Here is a 15,859-nt window from a genome sequence, read left to right on the forward strand (position 1 = left end):
GACATGCTGTGATAGATTGCAAGAGTCGATGGCTGTGAGATCCATTTGGGAAATGGTGAACGGACTTGACCAGGACGTGCGTTCAGATGAGATTAAATTACTGGAAATGATACAAAACTTTGCGAATACGATATATGAAGAAGTCGATCACCCTGACATTCTAAGCTGATCATCCAATAACCAGACATGGTAGTGAAGACGCAGGAGGATTCACTAAATCACTTCCTGGGCGGGACGCGAATATCAATCACTCGCACTCGAGGAGGCAATGTCATGGATTGACGCGAGCACACTCCGAGGATTTCAATCTCTGAAATGAGATAAGCTTGAATGTTTGAGCGTCTCTCGCTGGGAAAAGGTTCGGTGTCGGATCATGGAAGCAATGGTTAGTTTGTCACAGGGCAAGAAGTCGCGACTGACACCATTCCTGCATTCGATCTACGATGCCGTTTACTTTTGGCTCGAGAAACACAAGACAGTCTTCTCAATGTTCTGAATTCCAGTCGTGACATTATTCTCGCCCGAAAGTGATGATCTGGAGACAGCAGAGGATGAGAAGAGGCATGCAGGTCTCGTCTCGTCACGGCCGGCAGGCCGTGACCTCTTGGTAGCTTCTCTTTGATTGAGCGTGTCATCCTTGGTGCAGGGCTGGAATATGTTAGTTGTGATCGCTGAAACAGTTTCAAACTACAAACTAGAGCGCAGTGGTATGGTACTCAAGATATCGATATTGGTCGAGATGGATGTGTCGATGAGCAGGGCAGGATCAAACACTTGACAGGCATGGCGCGATTTGCAGTCCGTGCACCATAATAATGCTTGGAATGTGAGTTGGAATGATTCGTTTCATTATGAGATGGTTGCATTTATTGGTAGGAGACTATGGTGGAATAGAATTGTGGCAATATCAGATTGGGAGAGGGTGCGATATGATGAAGAACCGAAATCACTTTTCCCGATACATTGTCATGGTATTCGACGGCGCGTTGTCGCGCACGCAGCGCGCAACATCGCGTCGTACCAAGTTTGATGAGGAATAGATTATTTCATTATTTTTGTGCACTTGGGAGATGACGTGGATGGAATAATGGACGAGAAATGAAGGAGGTTGGGGCGAAAGCCTGGTGTCGTGGCCTGGATTTGCGGGCAGAGTTTTTGGTGGTATATCTAGGCAAATGAGCAGTTTTTGTTCGTGGTTCGCCACATTTGGTCAATGTACGCTGTTTCTTCCACTTTCCCACAGAGCATCACTAACATCTTTCAGTTGAAACGATACAGAGAAGATTAGCATGGCGTAAGTCTTCAGTAACAATGCTCCAGCGATCACCACTAACACATTGCAGCCCTGCACTAAGGATGTGAGTTCAACCGCTGTAAAATATCTTCCATACCCTGTACTGACTATCTTCTAGGACACGCTCAATCAAAGAGAAGCTACCAATTTTTTTGAATTTTTTTGGCTTTGCGATATTCTTTTTCGGCTTTTAGTAGGCGTTTTTACGCGTACTTCTGCCGAAAAGCGGGCGGTAGGCGAAAATTTCAGCGCTGTTGCCACTGCGCAGCCGGCGAGTTGAAACGATACAGAGGAGATTAGCACGGCTAAAATTTGGCCCAAGCCCCCTAACAGCTCTCCGCACATGACGCTTACTAAGCGACGTGCGTGAGTCTGGTGAGTCTCTCCACCAACATTCGAATCTTTCTGTTCAACGGGCTGCTGTTCCAATAAATATATCACAACGGTACAGTGCTAGTCTCCACTAAGTATCAGAGCATGTACTTGAGCTCGATTGTACTAAGACGTTCATTCAATAGGCCAGGGCGAATGCGCTCGCATGCTGCACAGCTGTGGAGGTAAGGAAAGGACCCTAGCGCTCGTCCTTATCACAACATGATCTTTTGCCTACATGTGTTGATATCTGGTGGGACATTTGTGATCTACAAAATGTAATTATAATTTTCATATCCTCGAAACGCTGGATGCGGCTTCTCATTCTCGCCAAATAGTCTCACTCTCGCTAGTGTTTCTATATTGACATCAGACTTGCGGTCTCCAGATTGTTTACAGTGCTCACTACTGTAGCGTAAACCCTAACTCAGCATCATCGTGGGCTTGGAGTCTATTTAATTACATATAAGTGCCTCCAAATGTCATCAGAACCTGTAGCGACACGAAACGATCGGTCACTCCGTTATATAACATACCCGAAGCAAGGTCAAGCTGGTGCTGTCTGAGAAGCGAGACTCTGACTGCTGAGAACACGCTTTTCCAGGGCGCAGCGCTGAAGAGGATCTCTAAAGCTGCCTAGCACAGCCGTATTTCAGGCGTTCCTCGCTTAATTACAGGGCATACAACCCCTGTGAAATCGCCCTCTAGTTTCAGTACATTTGCCTTGCTATTTCTTGTGTGCTTCTAGTTTAAATAGGCACACTCTTATATTAAAGCTGTCATTTAGGTGAGGAAAATGCCCTGTAGTGCATGGAATTTTGCAGCCAGTTCGTTAGCATTCCAGATGAATATGTATCTCCATATTGCCAGCTCGCGACTTCATGAGTCTAATGTATATGCTCCGGCACGCTCAATCAAAGACTAGCTACTAATCTTTTGTCGAATTTTTCCCCCCAGCAGAGCAATGCGGAACAGCAGCCGATTTGACCTTCCAGAATAGTTCATTTACGTGACTTCAAACAGCAGCTTCCCAGGCTCATCAGCCTAGATTCAAGGAGGAGGCAGGTTTTGCCCTACAGTGTGGAAGTGGCACTTTCATTGTCAAAGAATCCTTATGATCATCACCGTTTGCTGACTGTCTATGAACCAGTCATGACTCACAACCCCCCGCCAGCGGTTCCCAAGAGCCGGCCTTTGCGTTCAAAGTAGATCAGTCGCTGCTTTGAGAGTTGTGAAGCCAGGTGTTCAATGAGAGCGTTATTTTTGTGCTTGATTATCACCTGCCTCCACGTGTTCACCACCTTTGCTTCATTCAAAAAGTTTACCGTATGCTCACCCACGTTGAATATATTTACCAAGTGAAAACAGGTGCAATGGAGCACAGTGGATTCACGTGCCATGCACCAGACTATTCCCCTTCTGGAACTTCAGCGGTAACACTACTCGGCGTACGTGATCCTCCTGCAGGGGATTATGGAAACAGGTTCTCAGATGCAGCTCACAGGACACCATGCCAACGTTTGGAGAATAGTTATTGAAAGCAGGGTGAAGGTATTGGTTCGTTTAGCATGATGTAAACGCTTTCAACGAAAGGTGCAGAAAAGTGAGACGATATGCGGCAAGCACATGCGAGGCGAGCTGAGGTGAGTTGAATTGAGATATTGCGAGGGGAGGTCATACGAGGGCATGCGAGGTCTATGTCGAGGCTGGATATGGGAAAGCACATCAAGTTTGCATATATAATCTCTTCCCTCACCGACGGGTTGGGAACATCAGCGCAGCTCTTGTGATTTCCCAGTACTTTCCAGATCCACCATGTGCGACGATGCCGAAGTTTTAGCAAGGGGCTGTGGCCACTTGTATGACCTGGATATCAGGAGATGTCGAAATGCAATCCAGAACGGCACCACTTGCCCACCTCAGCAGCGAACCCGAGTCCATTATCCACAAGAAGACCATGATGGAAAGTGCAAGCATGCCAAGGGCAATCTCCTCCTGATTCTACCTGGTGTGTCCCTATATCAAGTCGTGGTTTCTGGAAGAAAGCTCACACGATCTTCCAGATTTGCGAGGCAGTGTTGGACCGCATTGACAATGGGCTGGGCTGGAGAGTGGGTAGTTCGGTCCCTTGATGATGGGAGGCGTGGGATGGGGGATGGGGAAGATGGATCTCATGCATTGATGCCTTAGGCAGCAAAGTTATACAGCATGTGGCTAGTGTGGTTCCCAACCATACTTCTCGACCTTCCGCACATATTACTCCATCGGTTTCCTATTCTTTGACACAACACAAGCTGATGTCCTTAATGTCCTCTGTATTTGGCTTAACTAAGAAAGAATCAAAAACGTGCAGCCAATCTCTCGCTTGCAAACGTTCTTCCATAACTTTCCACGCTGCTCGACGTCAAACACGTTCATCATCGTCCCAATCTCAAAACCCTAAGATCACGAGACATGGCAGACGAACTTCGTATTGCTATCCGATACAATACACTCGATGTCCCCGGTCTGCCAAGTAACCGAGCGCGACAGGTCGCTGACGACTTTGCCACTTCGAAGCTATCAAGGCCGTTTAGCAATTACCGTGATTTCATTCATTGCCCCTCGGATTTTGATAGCTCTGTTTCGCAATCTGTGTGGATTCTGTGCGACTTCAATGTTCATGATCGTCTTCCTGACCTTCAAGAAATTCCGACGCAGTTCTGGAAGGTTAATTACGGCAACAACCAACTAGCGTAGGTAATCCCTAACCCTTTTCATGAACCTGTCTATAACAAAGCTGGCAGGACTTTCAAGCCACACCAGACTAATGCGAAGCACTTTCTCAAAAGTTATCCGTGGGGAGGGAGGGACAATGAGTGGGAATACCGATCACAGCAAAAGGAACTTATTTCGGAACGAGACCTTAGGAGCATGGCGGAGGGCGAAATCATAGTTGGTCCCCCGCAGGAGACTCATTGAATTTCGAGCTGTAGCATTGTAATTTAGCCCAATTAAAGTCGGATAGAGATGGTCACGATTCTTGATTGTCTCATTCATAGTCCCTCAGCTTGTATATAAGCTAAGGAAGGATTCATTGAATGCCTCACGCAACCATACTCGCGCATTGTCTGACAACGCATCGCCTCACCTCGCTGGCAGGGCACCAAATGGAACACAACGGAGTGCGATGATTAGATCCCGTTGAAAATTCTATATCTCCTCATCATTCCCTCTTTCACATCCATCATCCCAAACTCACCTCTGATCCAATTTTGATCCCCTCGCATATCCAGAGCTTGTCCCTTTATCCCAAAAATCTCCTTACACTGACCCCGGGATGAGCGAAAGGGATCCTGAAAGTCTCAGCGACGGCGAGACCGGAGTTGAGAAGCATTGATCCAAGTCTCCCTTCCGTACAACCTGGTATTAAAAACCGCCGCCAGAGGGGCACGCACTTAAGTCTGGAGTAGTTCCTGGACAATCAGCGAACTTCCAATTGAACGCAATGAAAATTAGTTTACGTCTGCGAGGTTATCGCTTCTGGAAAGTGCTGCCTCTCCCACGGTAGGGCAAAACCTGGCTTCTACTTTAAGGTAGCTTGGGTGTCAAGCGAGGTTGTTTGTTTACACTATTTGAATCTTTGCGACGACCAAGAGGACGGAAGAAAGGTCTATCCCTGCAGGATTTTAAAACCATAAAAATAGTAAAATTGCGGCAGATGTAATAAACTGACCGAATTAGCTCGAAGACAGCAATTGATTTTGCTAATCCTGAGAGTAGGTAGCAGCGCACGTCCAGAACCCCATTTCTTGCCACCGAAACCAATCTCATTTGTCCCAACGACTTACTCTAGACCTCAAGAATATGAGGGTGTCAACTAATAAGCTCCAGGATTGAGAGAAATGCGACGTCAGGAATGTCCTTTTGTTCTCCAGCTTCTTGCTTATCCATCTTGGGGAAACAGATGATTTTGTTGTCCCTCGATCACATTTTAGAGTAAATAGAGCTGTTGATAGGTGCAATCATATCATTTTTTCCGGATTTACACCATGTAAACGAAGAAAGAAGTATGAACGTATGCTCTTATGTTTGTAGATATAACATTAACATGCCATCAACCACAGCACAGTCTCTCCGCTTCGATGTTGCGTAGCCTAAATACCAGTTCCAGTCCTCTTCCTTGCTGTCAATGACGCCGGAATTTTTTTTCGCTTGTATATCAAACAAAATGAATGTAACTCTCAGAGTGACTAGTGCAATCCTTACGACGAAGTAGCAGTGTTGACCTTACAATAATCGAGATTGTGAATGCTAGTGTCCGGGTTACCAGCCCAGGTAGGAAAAGGTCTCGCAGTTCCCGAACCACCAAACACAGCAAAAGTAAGAATGAACACCATGACCTGTGTCCCACCATCGAGAGCAGCGGAGACGATATAGTTGTACTTGATGAAAAACTCGGGGCGTTTTCTTCGAAGATACCACTGAGCGAAGAACCCCAAGAAGAAGAAGACACCGATAGCTGAGTTGATACCGACGAACAGGTAGCCCATCTGCCAGAGAATGATGGAGAAGTTGATGTAGCGGAAGAACGGGTGGGGGAAGTATCGGTTGAGAAGCCAGAATGGAACTGGAACGACGAAGCCGATTATGTAGGCTATGGTGACCCATTGATACTTGGCGCCGATGGAAAAGGTGTCCTTGGCAATTGACCAAGCGATAGCTAGGGTGTTGAACTGTTGAACGTTTTGACCGGACCAGATGTTGGACCCTGCAAGACCCTTGAGGATAGGTGCTTGGTTGTCAACGATCCTGGACGTGTTAATATTTTTGCTCGACAGTAACAGAGTGGAGCCTTACGTGATCATCATAACCCAGTTCATGATTGCGCCAACAACGCAGCCTATGACCTGGATAGTGAAGGTATGTCTCGGAGATAAATGAACGTATTGCGCTAGTTTCAGATCTCGTGCAAGTAATTGAGCTTGTTGCATGGAGTTGAAGGTGAAGCAAGTGAAATACATGTTGGCAAGAGGACGGCCAGGGAACATGTAACCCGCAAGTGTCTGACAGATGGGTTGGATATTGTATTGAAAACCTGTGATGCCATACTGAGCTCCGAAGAACAGCAAGAAGATAGTCATCATGATCGTGGACAGTAAGAAACCCCACCAAGGAAGTGTAGATTTGAGGGCGTAGAGTGATCCAAGAGCTACACACCAGCAGATGACAAGTATGGCGCCCCACCACCAAAGAGGAACTTCCTTGTACAGGTTCCTCATCATCAATCTGTAGTGAGGGTCAAGCTTCTCGTCATTCTGCAGTCGCTCATTCCGTGCCTCAGGAGACTCTTGATTGGCCCAAAACTTCCACGATTTCTTTCCCAAAAATCTCGCCTTAAGATTGGAAGGGGAAGCCCACTGCCATCCGTGCTTAATATCATCGAAGTTCCAGAGGAGCATGTGGACGAAAGTGGCGGTGAATCCCATATTAGAGGTAATGAGGTAACCCAAGTATGAGGCAGTGAGCCACGGGATCCCTTGGGCAGCAAGAAGTTCATTATCAACCTCGAACGTATCATTCAAGATATTGGTTTGGTTGTATGTGACGAAATTGGTGCCATTTGAGGAGCCATCCAAAAGCTGTTGTGCCAAGAAAGGGAAATCTTGAGCCCGATAACTGTTGCTATAGTAGAGGCCCATGAAAAAGATAATGCATCCAATGTAGCCGATGAACTCGTTGACTAGAGTGTACAGTGGCAACCACAATGGCGAGCCGAATGGAGCAATGTAGTTCCAATCGAACGAGACAGCACCTAAACCGAGGCCTTCATTTCCAGAAGCACCACCGAACACTGCAGATTGTTATTCAAGAGCTTCATAATGAAGGAAACGGCGAGGGCAATTCTCATGCAAAGACTAGATCATAGTCCGAGAAGCGAAAGTGCGGGTTGTACTTACAGTTTGTGAAGACCAAACTATTTTGGTGGGCAAGACAAAAGATTGAAACACCTTCGAGAACAGTGAAAATGTATTCAGGAAATATTTCCCAGACAAGAAAAGTGAAGAAGACAATGTAGAAGATCTTCAACCGTGCCTTTGCAACAGCCTTATCTTTATGCAAGGATTCGAGAAGGGAAGTAATGGGCAAATTCATCGGCCACAGCATGTGAGTTGGATACACAAGGATGTGTCGGAGCAAACCAGCGAGACCAAATCCAATCAACTGGGCAGTGATAACAACAAAGATGCCAGCAGCCTTGTTCGGGTAACCCCCATAGAAGAGCTCTTGAGCAGCCAGCGCCTCGGTAGCGAGAGCCGATTGGGACGCTGCAGAAGCCATCAGAGTGATTGAAGCGTGCTCTTTCATGTTGAATGGACCGGGGTTCAGGAAACGACCGATCGATCCCTTTCGTGGAATAATGAATGCCATGGCTTCGCCGAGAATATAGGCTAGAACAGTCAAGAAGACCACCGAGACGTAAATAGTCTGTGGCTTGAAGTAGAAGATTTCTTGGAGAACAGAACCAAAGCAGGATAACCCAAGACCTAGCCGAAGTTAGTCGGGCGACAAATGACCCAGAGAAGGCCACACTATGAACGTCAACATACCCAGGAAGAAAGTTCTGAAGGTCCATGGGTTCAAGGTTGGGTCATCCTCGACATCGATAACTCTTCGACACTTGTCAGCACAAAGATTCACACCAATTCCGTCAGGACCAGATACTCACCGTGTGACGAGACCCTCCGCATCTTCAACTATACCTTCTCTGAAGATACTTTCTCCTTCATACACTGGAAGGTTGGTCTTTTCACCGTTGGGAGGCTCATCAATGCCGGATGAATAAGCGACTTTCTCATCACTCTTCTCATGAAACTGCTCGCCTACATTGCTCGTCCCATGAATGCCATGGTGATCGACGTCCTTGGCCGGAACAGCCTCGGAAGAACTTCGCGCAAAAGTAGATCTCTGAGTCGCCATCGGAATAGAGTAGGTGCAACACTACACAGCAAGGAGAAGCGAGTGAAGTACCAAGCCAGCAAAAGGCTTGGCTTCGGCATTATATATGTATGAAAACACAGAGAGTTTCTTTCGAACCGCCACCACTTTCCCCGAGGCCAATCATGGTGTCGTCGACGCGTGGATAATATGGCTACGATAAGAACAATGGTGGGCACCCTTGCCTGTACGAACCAATATATTGTTGGCGGGTGCCAGCCGTTGCCAAGCACCTGCCCGTTCCCGCTTAGCCACGAAGCTTGTCTCGGTCCCAGCTCGCTGCGATCGACGCCTGCTAAAAAGCTTGTCGTATTCCCCCACACCATGGTGGAGAGTGGCAGCGCGAGCCAGACCAAAGGAGGCAGGTCGTCTGCTCGGAACTGCTGAAAGAAGACACGAATAACTTTCAGTCGTCGTGAGTCGTGATTATGATAGCAGCTCCTGTTCTTATCTCGGATTTGAGGCACATTACAGTCTCTGTCGGGTTCCCATCCCGATCCTCCATTCGTCGGGCTCGGAACTTCGGCTGTTCCTGGTTACCAACTGCTTGGTCTTCTTTCCAGGGTATTGGTTGTACATAATTCCTTCATAATGTTAATCATCAATAAGAATTATCTCCGCAATCCAGATAAAAGGTGGCGTTGAAGTTTCTCCATCTTTAGCCCTGAGTCTTGAGTAGCTTGAACATCGATTCCGTATCCTCTTGCGTAGTTCTCGAGGCCATCCAGCTTTACTGTCAGTTCTCTTACTTGTCTCACTCTCCAGTTTCTCTACCTCCCCTCTTCCCCATCCTTCCCTACCATATCAAGCTTGCTCGTTCTCCTGTCGACTCCTGGATTATTTCACACACCAACACTTTCCCATTTTCCATGTGGATATCATACCCTTTCATCATTTCCCACGCCCGGAGTGTCTTTCGCTTTGATTCTGCTCCCTACTCCAGCAACTCTGGGATGTTCTCGAGGGGGAGTATCGTACCGGCATCCGCGGTTCAAAGCAGAGGTGCCTCCTTCTCCAAGTTCCATGGTGGCACCGTTGTCCAACAGAAACCGAAGCCCGTTGGGAGTTCTGATGACCGAAATTTGTTCGACAACTAGGCGAAACAATCAACATCTTTCCTAAATCGCTACTCTGGCTGCAAGCGATGCTGAAGAATGGAGCTCCGTGGACGTTTGCTCAGGCAAGACCTTTGCTTGGACTTTCAGCGTAGTTTCACTGGTGATATTGGCGCCATTGTTCAGCAGAAATGTGATGAAGGAGGTCCTATCGTGTTGACTGCCTCTTGTAAATCTTTCCAACCATCTAAGCTACAAATATTGACATCAGTCCCGTGCTGAAGGAGAATGGCTGACATATCCCTTTTATCCTCTTCTGGATTCTTGTTGGCAGCAAAGTGGAGAGCTAGCCAGTTCTCCGGTGTTTCGTGGGTGATGAGAACAGCATCAGAAGAGAGAATGACCCTAGCTGCTTCAATACTCCCATAGCTTTGAGTTGCAATGATGTTTTTCCTCTAGAATTTGTCGCACACCAATACTTGTCATCTATGATGGCCTTGAAAGAATTGTTGATGCGGTAATACAGATAGGGAAGCGAAGCAGTTTAGTGAACCTCGCGAGAGTTGATGAGGCAACTCATCCAAGCTGTAGATTGGCTAGTCTTTATCTGGATACTAGACTTGGTAAGGAGAAATGATGGTAAACCAGCTAAACGGATCAATCCCTCACGAACATAAGTTGTCAAGAAGCCAGAGAATGCATAGGAAGCCAGAGAATGCAGAGGGCGAGGAAATATACAAGCGAATACGAGTACGAGTACGATGACTGGAGGCGGAAGTTCACCGCTAACCGCACGCGACTCTCCGCGTCACATTTTGAACCCCTCCATCCTCAATAGTGCGCTCTCCCAGCTGCCCCTTGACACGGTACAATGGACATCTCCGACATCCTCGAAGGCTTAAACGCTCGACATCTTGAACGCGACCCCTTCACAGAGAATGGCGACGATTTTGGAACAGGCGGTAGAACTTCCGGCCAAGCATATCTCGAAGCCCTGACCAGAGCTTGGGTCAATGAGCGTGGAGCAACTGAACTTCTACCGTAGGCTATACCGCCCCAATCAGTCCTATCTAACATATTCAGTTGGCCAGAAGATGGCCTTATTGAACGCGCAACCAACCGTATCAAGCAGCAAATCGAGCTCGTCGAACAAATGACTGGCGACATGGACCCCAAAACAAACTTCAGCCTCATCATAATCCAAACCGAAGTCGAACGATGGAAATTCCTCATACGATCCTATCTACGCGCTCGAATTGCTAAGATCGACAAACACACCCTCCACTACCTCTCCCCGGAACATTCTGGCAGACTCAGCGAGACGGAAATTGCATACGCGACGAGACATCAGCAGCTGCTGCATTCGCATTACTTGAGCAGCTTCTTAGGCAGTTTCCCACAGAATCTACAAAATCTCAATGATACGGCGGGAGGAATAAATATGATTGGGGGTCCGGATGAGGAGGAAGGTGTTTTTGTTAGAGGTTTGGGGGCGAGGGATGGCAGTGGGGAGTCTGCGATCACTGTTCATGGGAGGGGGCGCGATGGCGATGGCGAAGTTGATGTGGAGAGGGGCGAGGTTGTGATTGCACGGTGGTCCGATGTCAGGGACTTGGTTGAAAAGGGCGAGATGGAATTGGTTTGAAGGGAGGACGGGCACATCGCAAATCTCGAATCCTGTTTCATCTTTCGAGACTCGGAATACGCATGGATCCGTGGCAGGCTACAGCAGATGATCATGGACGATGGTGATATTGAACGTCATAGGAAGGGGGCTATCTGACGTCGTGCTGTCTAACGGTTTTATTACGTCGCTGCAAATCCTATGGGCAAGTTCTATGGGAAGACACTGAGCTACCTCGCAGAACGCGCCGCAGACGGACTCTGTAGCCGAGTTGGACCTTCAGTCTTGCAATACGTGCAGCCCATGATCGATCCTCATTCGGCATATTGGATTGCCCGACAGGAATTGGACTTACTGGTACCAAATTCAGAACCTCCACCTGTAAATGCGGAAGCTGAGGTGTCACCAGACTCCTGAATCCATGTTTATCAACATTACGAATCAGATCTGCGCAGACGATTCGGTCAGTAAAGGACCACAAATATGAGCAGCATTATGGGGTTGGACGACGGCACTACTGCTTGTAAAATATTTTGCATATCTCCGCTGGCTCGAAACTCACCAAGTCATCGTCTGCCGCGGCAGTACTTCGACGAGGTTGAGTATCGAAATTGTACGAAGCATCCCATTGACTCATCGGGATTGACGTTAGTAGAGGACGTGTTATGTGGGTACCATCTGTGTCCACACAGCGTTACCCTCCAATGAATTGAGAGGTTGAAAGCGAAGCAGAAGACTTTACTCCTGCGCAAGAGCCTCATGATATCATAGGATCGCAAGTAATACCATTGTATTTCCTTCTCGAGTAATCCAAAAGACAATGACATTTACTTATCAGTTGCATCTGTTTCCATGGGGAGATACTGCGGGGAGTTAAAGTTAGGGACCTGCGCCAGTACTTCAGGCTATCCCTAACAGGAAATGCTTACTGCCTAGATGCATTATCGCCTTGGGATTCGGGACCAACCAGAATTAGGGTTCTCATCCCCTGATAATGCTTACAGGACTGGTTGTTGAACCCCAGGCTAGTCCAGTAATCAGGGTGCAGCACGCTAGTCCGTCAGCAACCACTGAATAGTTTCGCTGCTTTACGTTATGGGCTTCTCCGGATGAGGGTAACAACCAAAATTTTATCTTGCACACCCTTGCCAGTCGTATACCGCCATGAGGCGTTTGCTCCGCGCCAGAATAAGAGTCTGAGGGTCCCCTCATTATTTGCGACCTGTAGTTCAAATACATCTCGGCCTCGTCACTTCGGAGGCCTCCACACTCCAAAAGAACAGCCGACTCACAAGCGACATGACGCCTTCGATTGCTCCAGATGAGAGGGTTGGTTCATCTCTCGCTCCGACAGAGACCAATAAATCGAAAACAGATGGATCCAAAGCCAGCAAGATGATTGAGACATTCACCACGTCGAGGCCGCCCGTAGGAATGTTTCACGCGTTTGGTTCGGTTGGATCAGGTATCCCATCACTCAATGACATCCAGAAAGGAAACTTCGAATCCGATGGATGGTCTGGGCCAGGTCAGAGGAGGAATAGCAATGCCCACCGTGATTCAGATCATCATGTCCTGCGATTCCATCGCCATAAAACAATAAAAAATTTGCCACCAATTACGGAACCGGAAAAGAAGACCACGACTCTCGAAGAGAAGAAAAATACAGACACGATTGGTGTCGAGAGCCTGTTGACTCCGACAAATGGAGAGGCTCCAGTTTTCACTCCTCATGATCCTTCTGTGCCATACGAGAATGGCTATCAATTTCCTCCCAAGCACACCAAGATGCAAGCCATCAGAATCGCTGCCATTGGTTTCTGGAAATTCGTCACAACTCCATTCGGGTTTCTCCTCACCATCTACGCCCTCAACATCGTCGCATGGGGTGGAATGCTCTTCTTGATCCTCATCCGAGCTACGCCAGCCATGTCACACCCAAGTTGGAACTCCTGGGGCAGTGGTGCGAAGAAGTGGCTCGAGATCGATTCCCAGATCCTCAACGCACTCTTCAACGTCACTGGCCTTGGACTCATTCCTTGGAGATTCAGAGATTTCTACTACTTGCTTCAATGGCGATACCGCAAGAATAACGATGCGTTGAGGAAGCTAGCTGGTATTCATCGTGGCTGGTTCAGACTTCAAGGTTCTCAAGACCTCCCTATTCACTGGGATCCCAAAACCAACGAGCTACCAGAAGGTATATCAGAGTCTGCTCTCTGCTTACCCATCAGTCTCTCTCCAGATCCACCTCTCACTGGCGAACGTGCACCACCAACAGCCAAATATTGGAAACTCGACTTCGTGATCTGGGCTTTTGTTTGGAACACCTTACTGCAGATCGTTCTAAATGGCCTTATGTGGGGTCTCAATAAGTACGATCGTCCATCTTGGAGTGTGGGGCTGTTCATCTCCCTTGCCTGTATCGTTGCCAGTGCTGGTGGATGGGTTATTTTCAAAGAAGGCAAGAAAGTCAAGCGTGTAGAAGGTGTGCCTGTCAGTGAAGAAGATCAGAAGATCTTGGCGGAGATGAGGGAGAAGGACAGAGGGACTGGCTCTGTATGACGGTCTCGAGGCATTATGATCATAGGCGCACGGCGTTCTGGAGACGAACTCGCTCCGAGAAGATTTTAGATCAGTACATGGCGCTCTGGAACTCAACAATTTGCATACTTCGGGCAATTTTCTAGGGAGAATAGATGAAGCATGGGCACTGTATTAACTGTTATGTTCCTTAATTCTTGTTCAGGAATGTATCTATCACAGGCATTAATTCTCTACGATTACTCCTCCCTAAACCCTGATATTTCTGTCCAGCAATAAACAGTCACGACGAGTCTTCGTACCACTCAGTTTATTCACTTTCTGTGTCACAATCACATCTAAATTCATCTCCCAATCTTCCACTCCAAACCCCCAGCACCCCAAAACCCAATACCCACACCCATCTGCACGTCTTACTTAACGCCCCTCGCTTCCTAACGTGGTGCATGCATAAACTCCACCCAATCAACACTCACACCCAATCTATGGTCGAGTCCCCGGAATAGGCAATCATTTAGCGTGTTTCCTGTCAAAGCTTAATAAGACCTTTAAACTGAGGCTGGCCAATGAGATAGGTGCTTGCCTGCTTCCCTTAGAGTGGTTCGGGATTGGAATGGGTGCTAGGAGGATTGTTTCCGCTTGGTGACTTTCCCTTTTTCCATCTCTCAATGCTTCTCAGTAAGACTTTGCTTGATCAATTGTCGTGGTGCTCAGCACCTTGTTTTTTTGTCAACGTGCTGGGGATCTTGTTATCACGGACTTTATTTTCGGCAAGCTTGCAGCAAGCTTCAGTGCGCTCCCGATGGCTCGTGATTGGCTCCGACCGGTTGCTCACTTCAGTCAGCAGCAGACAGCGTGGCGTATACTCTGTGATTAGTTAGTAATGGAGGCGTTAATAAGATCAAGATGCATTGGCATGGCAGGCTGTTCAGAATGACAGCAGCCGCAAATACTTTTTGGACATCCGTCCGAATGGGCTTACGAAGGGTCTTGATCTGCCAAATTGCTTCTTGTACTGGTTATCTATTGGCAAGTAAGATCGTCAAAAAAGGCTTGGAGAATCGTACGGGCAATTATGAGATGAGTGTCCCCCTCATTTGTCCTGCGCTTCCTCGGGTCTTGCTTGAAATACTGAATCGCCACGGTAATTCAGTGGAATTATGGGGATTTCTCACATGTTGCCGCCATCAGCGGCCCCGGCATTGGGCTTCTTCTATTTTTCTGTCACAAAGCCGGAGTAAATTATGTGATGTTGGAGTTGGACAGTAAGGTGCCTACGTCAGCTGACGACTTTTCGTGCTTTCGGGTCTGCAACCCAGCAACCTTACTGTACCGCTTGCAGACACAGTGCCGCAGATGTGGAATAATACATTTAGATAGGCTGAGTGTATTTATTTGCTATCTTGCCCTCATGTCTGCTTCGTATTAATCATCATATCGACTGCAAATGTCAACCTCGTCAATCAGTTCTCCATCAACAAAAGTCGTCACCGCCTGGCAAACTCTTGTGCTATTCTCACTCTCGAGTCCTGGCATCTATTGTATTCTCACTACATCTCCGTTAACAGCTACTCGGATGTCGTGGCATGAAATTCTCTCGAGATTTCTGCACCGCGAAATCGAAACGACATCTCCCGTGCCCTCAAAACACGACGTCGAGATCCCACTCGCAGACCTTCTTCCCGCATGATCGATCACTTTACCTCTTTCGCCATCCGTTATAAAACCCAACGTCTGCAGACCACTTCGTCGATACGAGGTGAATATCGCAAGCAAAACCATGATGTTTCCAGTACCGAATATTGCCGCATTACTCACATGGATCCTCCTGGCTGTATCAGTATTGATTATCTTTTACAGTACCAAAGCTGGGCTGGAAGCAAAGATTCTAGTCTCTTTGCAGAGGCACGATAGCATATTCAATGCTTCCATGATGGAAATTAGTTTTGCGGATGGAGTTGCATTGGGGGAGGTAGGAAGGAGTATGAATTA

General features: G+C 47.6%; 4 protein-coding genes across 4 annotated transcripts; 3 read left to right on the plus strand and 1 right to left on the minus strand.

Annotated features, from left to right (window-relative positions):
* Nucleotides 1-4,120: 4,120 nt before the first annotated feature.
* Nucleotides 4,121-4,627, plus strand: ONS95_003410 (uncharacterized protein; the record flags this gene model as incomplete). Its single annotated transcript, XM_058496719.1, has 2 exons — nucleotides 4,121-4,401; nucleotides 4,453-4,627. The coding sequence occupies 2 exons, from the start codon at nucleotides 4,121-4,123 to the stop codon at nucleotides 4,625-4,627; spliced, it is 456 nt and encodes a 151-aa protein (XP_058353971.1).
* Nucleotides 4,628-5,417: 790 nt separating this feature from the next.
* Nucleotides 5,418-10,388, minus strand: ONS95_003411 (uncharacterized protein). The gene is made up of 5 exons (XM_058496720.1): nucleotides 8,376-10,388; nucleotides 8,257-8,318; nucleotides 7,606-8,193; nucleotides 6,506-7,499; nucleotides 5,418-6,457 (listed from the first exon to the last, which is right to left on the minus strand). The coding sequence occupies exons 1-5, from the start codon at nucleotides 8,624-8,626 to the stop codon at nucleotides 5,911-5,913; spliced, it is 2,442 nt and encodes an 813-aa protein (XP_058353972.1). The 5' UTR covers nucleotides 8,627-10,388; the 3' UTR covers nucleotides 5,418-5,910.
* A 182-nt stretch (nucleotides 10,389-10,570) lies between these two features.
* On the plus strand, nucleotides 10,571-11,344 carry SLD5 (GINS complex subunit; the record flags this gene model as incomplete). Its single annotated transcript, XM_058496721.1, has 2 exons — nucleotides 10,571-10,740; nucleotides 10,783-11,344. The coding sequence occupies 2 exons, from the start codon at nucleotides 10,571-10,573 to the stop codon at nucleotides 11,342-11,344; spliced, it is 732 nt and encodes a 243-aa protein (XP_058353973.1).
* A 1,278-nt stretch (nucleotides 11,345-12,622) lies between these two features.
* ONS95_003413 (uncharacterized protein) lies at nucleotides 12,623-13,888 on the plus strand (the record flags this gene model as incomplete). Its single annotated transcript, XM_058496722.1, has 1 exon — nucleotides 12,623-13,888. One exon carries the CDS (start codon nucleotides 12,623-12,625, stop codon nucleotides 13,886-13,888), a length of 1,266 nt encoding a protein of 421 aa, XP_058353974.1.
* Between the last annotated feature and the right edge of the window lie 1,971 nt (nucleotides 13,889-15,859).

Source organism: Cadophora gregata (genome assembly GCF_030347475.1).
Source record: "Cadophora gregata isolate MNR1 chromosome Unknown scaffold_12, whole genome shotgun sequence".
Classification (NCBI taxonomy): domain Eukaryota; kingdom Fungi; phylum Ascomycota; class Leotiomycetes; order Helotiales; family Ploettnerulaceae; genus Cadophora; species Cadophora gregata.

Bases quoted from the DNA above. Each gene is read 5' to 3' on its own strand.
- ONS95_003411 (XM_058496720.1), bottom strand. From the start codon at position 8,626: ATGGCGACTCAGAGATCTACTTTTGCGCGAAGTTCTTCCGAGGCTGTT. The intron at 8,319-8,375 runs GTGAGTATCTGG...CAAGTGTCGAAG, and splicing joins GCGGAGGGTCTCGTCACACG to AGTTATCGATGTCGAGGATG. The intron at 7,500-7,605 runs GTAAGTACAACC...AACAATCTGCAG, and splicing joins TAGTTTGGTCTTCACAAACT to TGTTCGGTGGTGCTTCTGGA.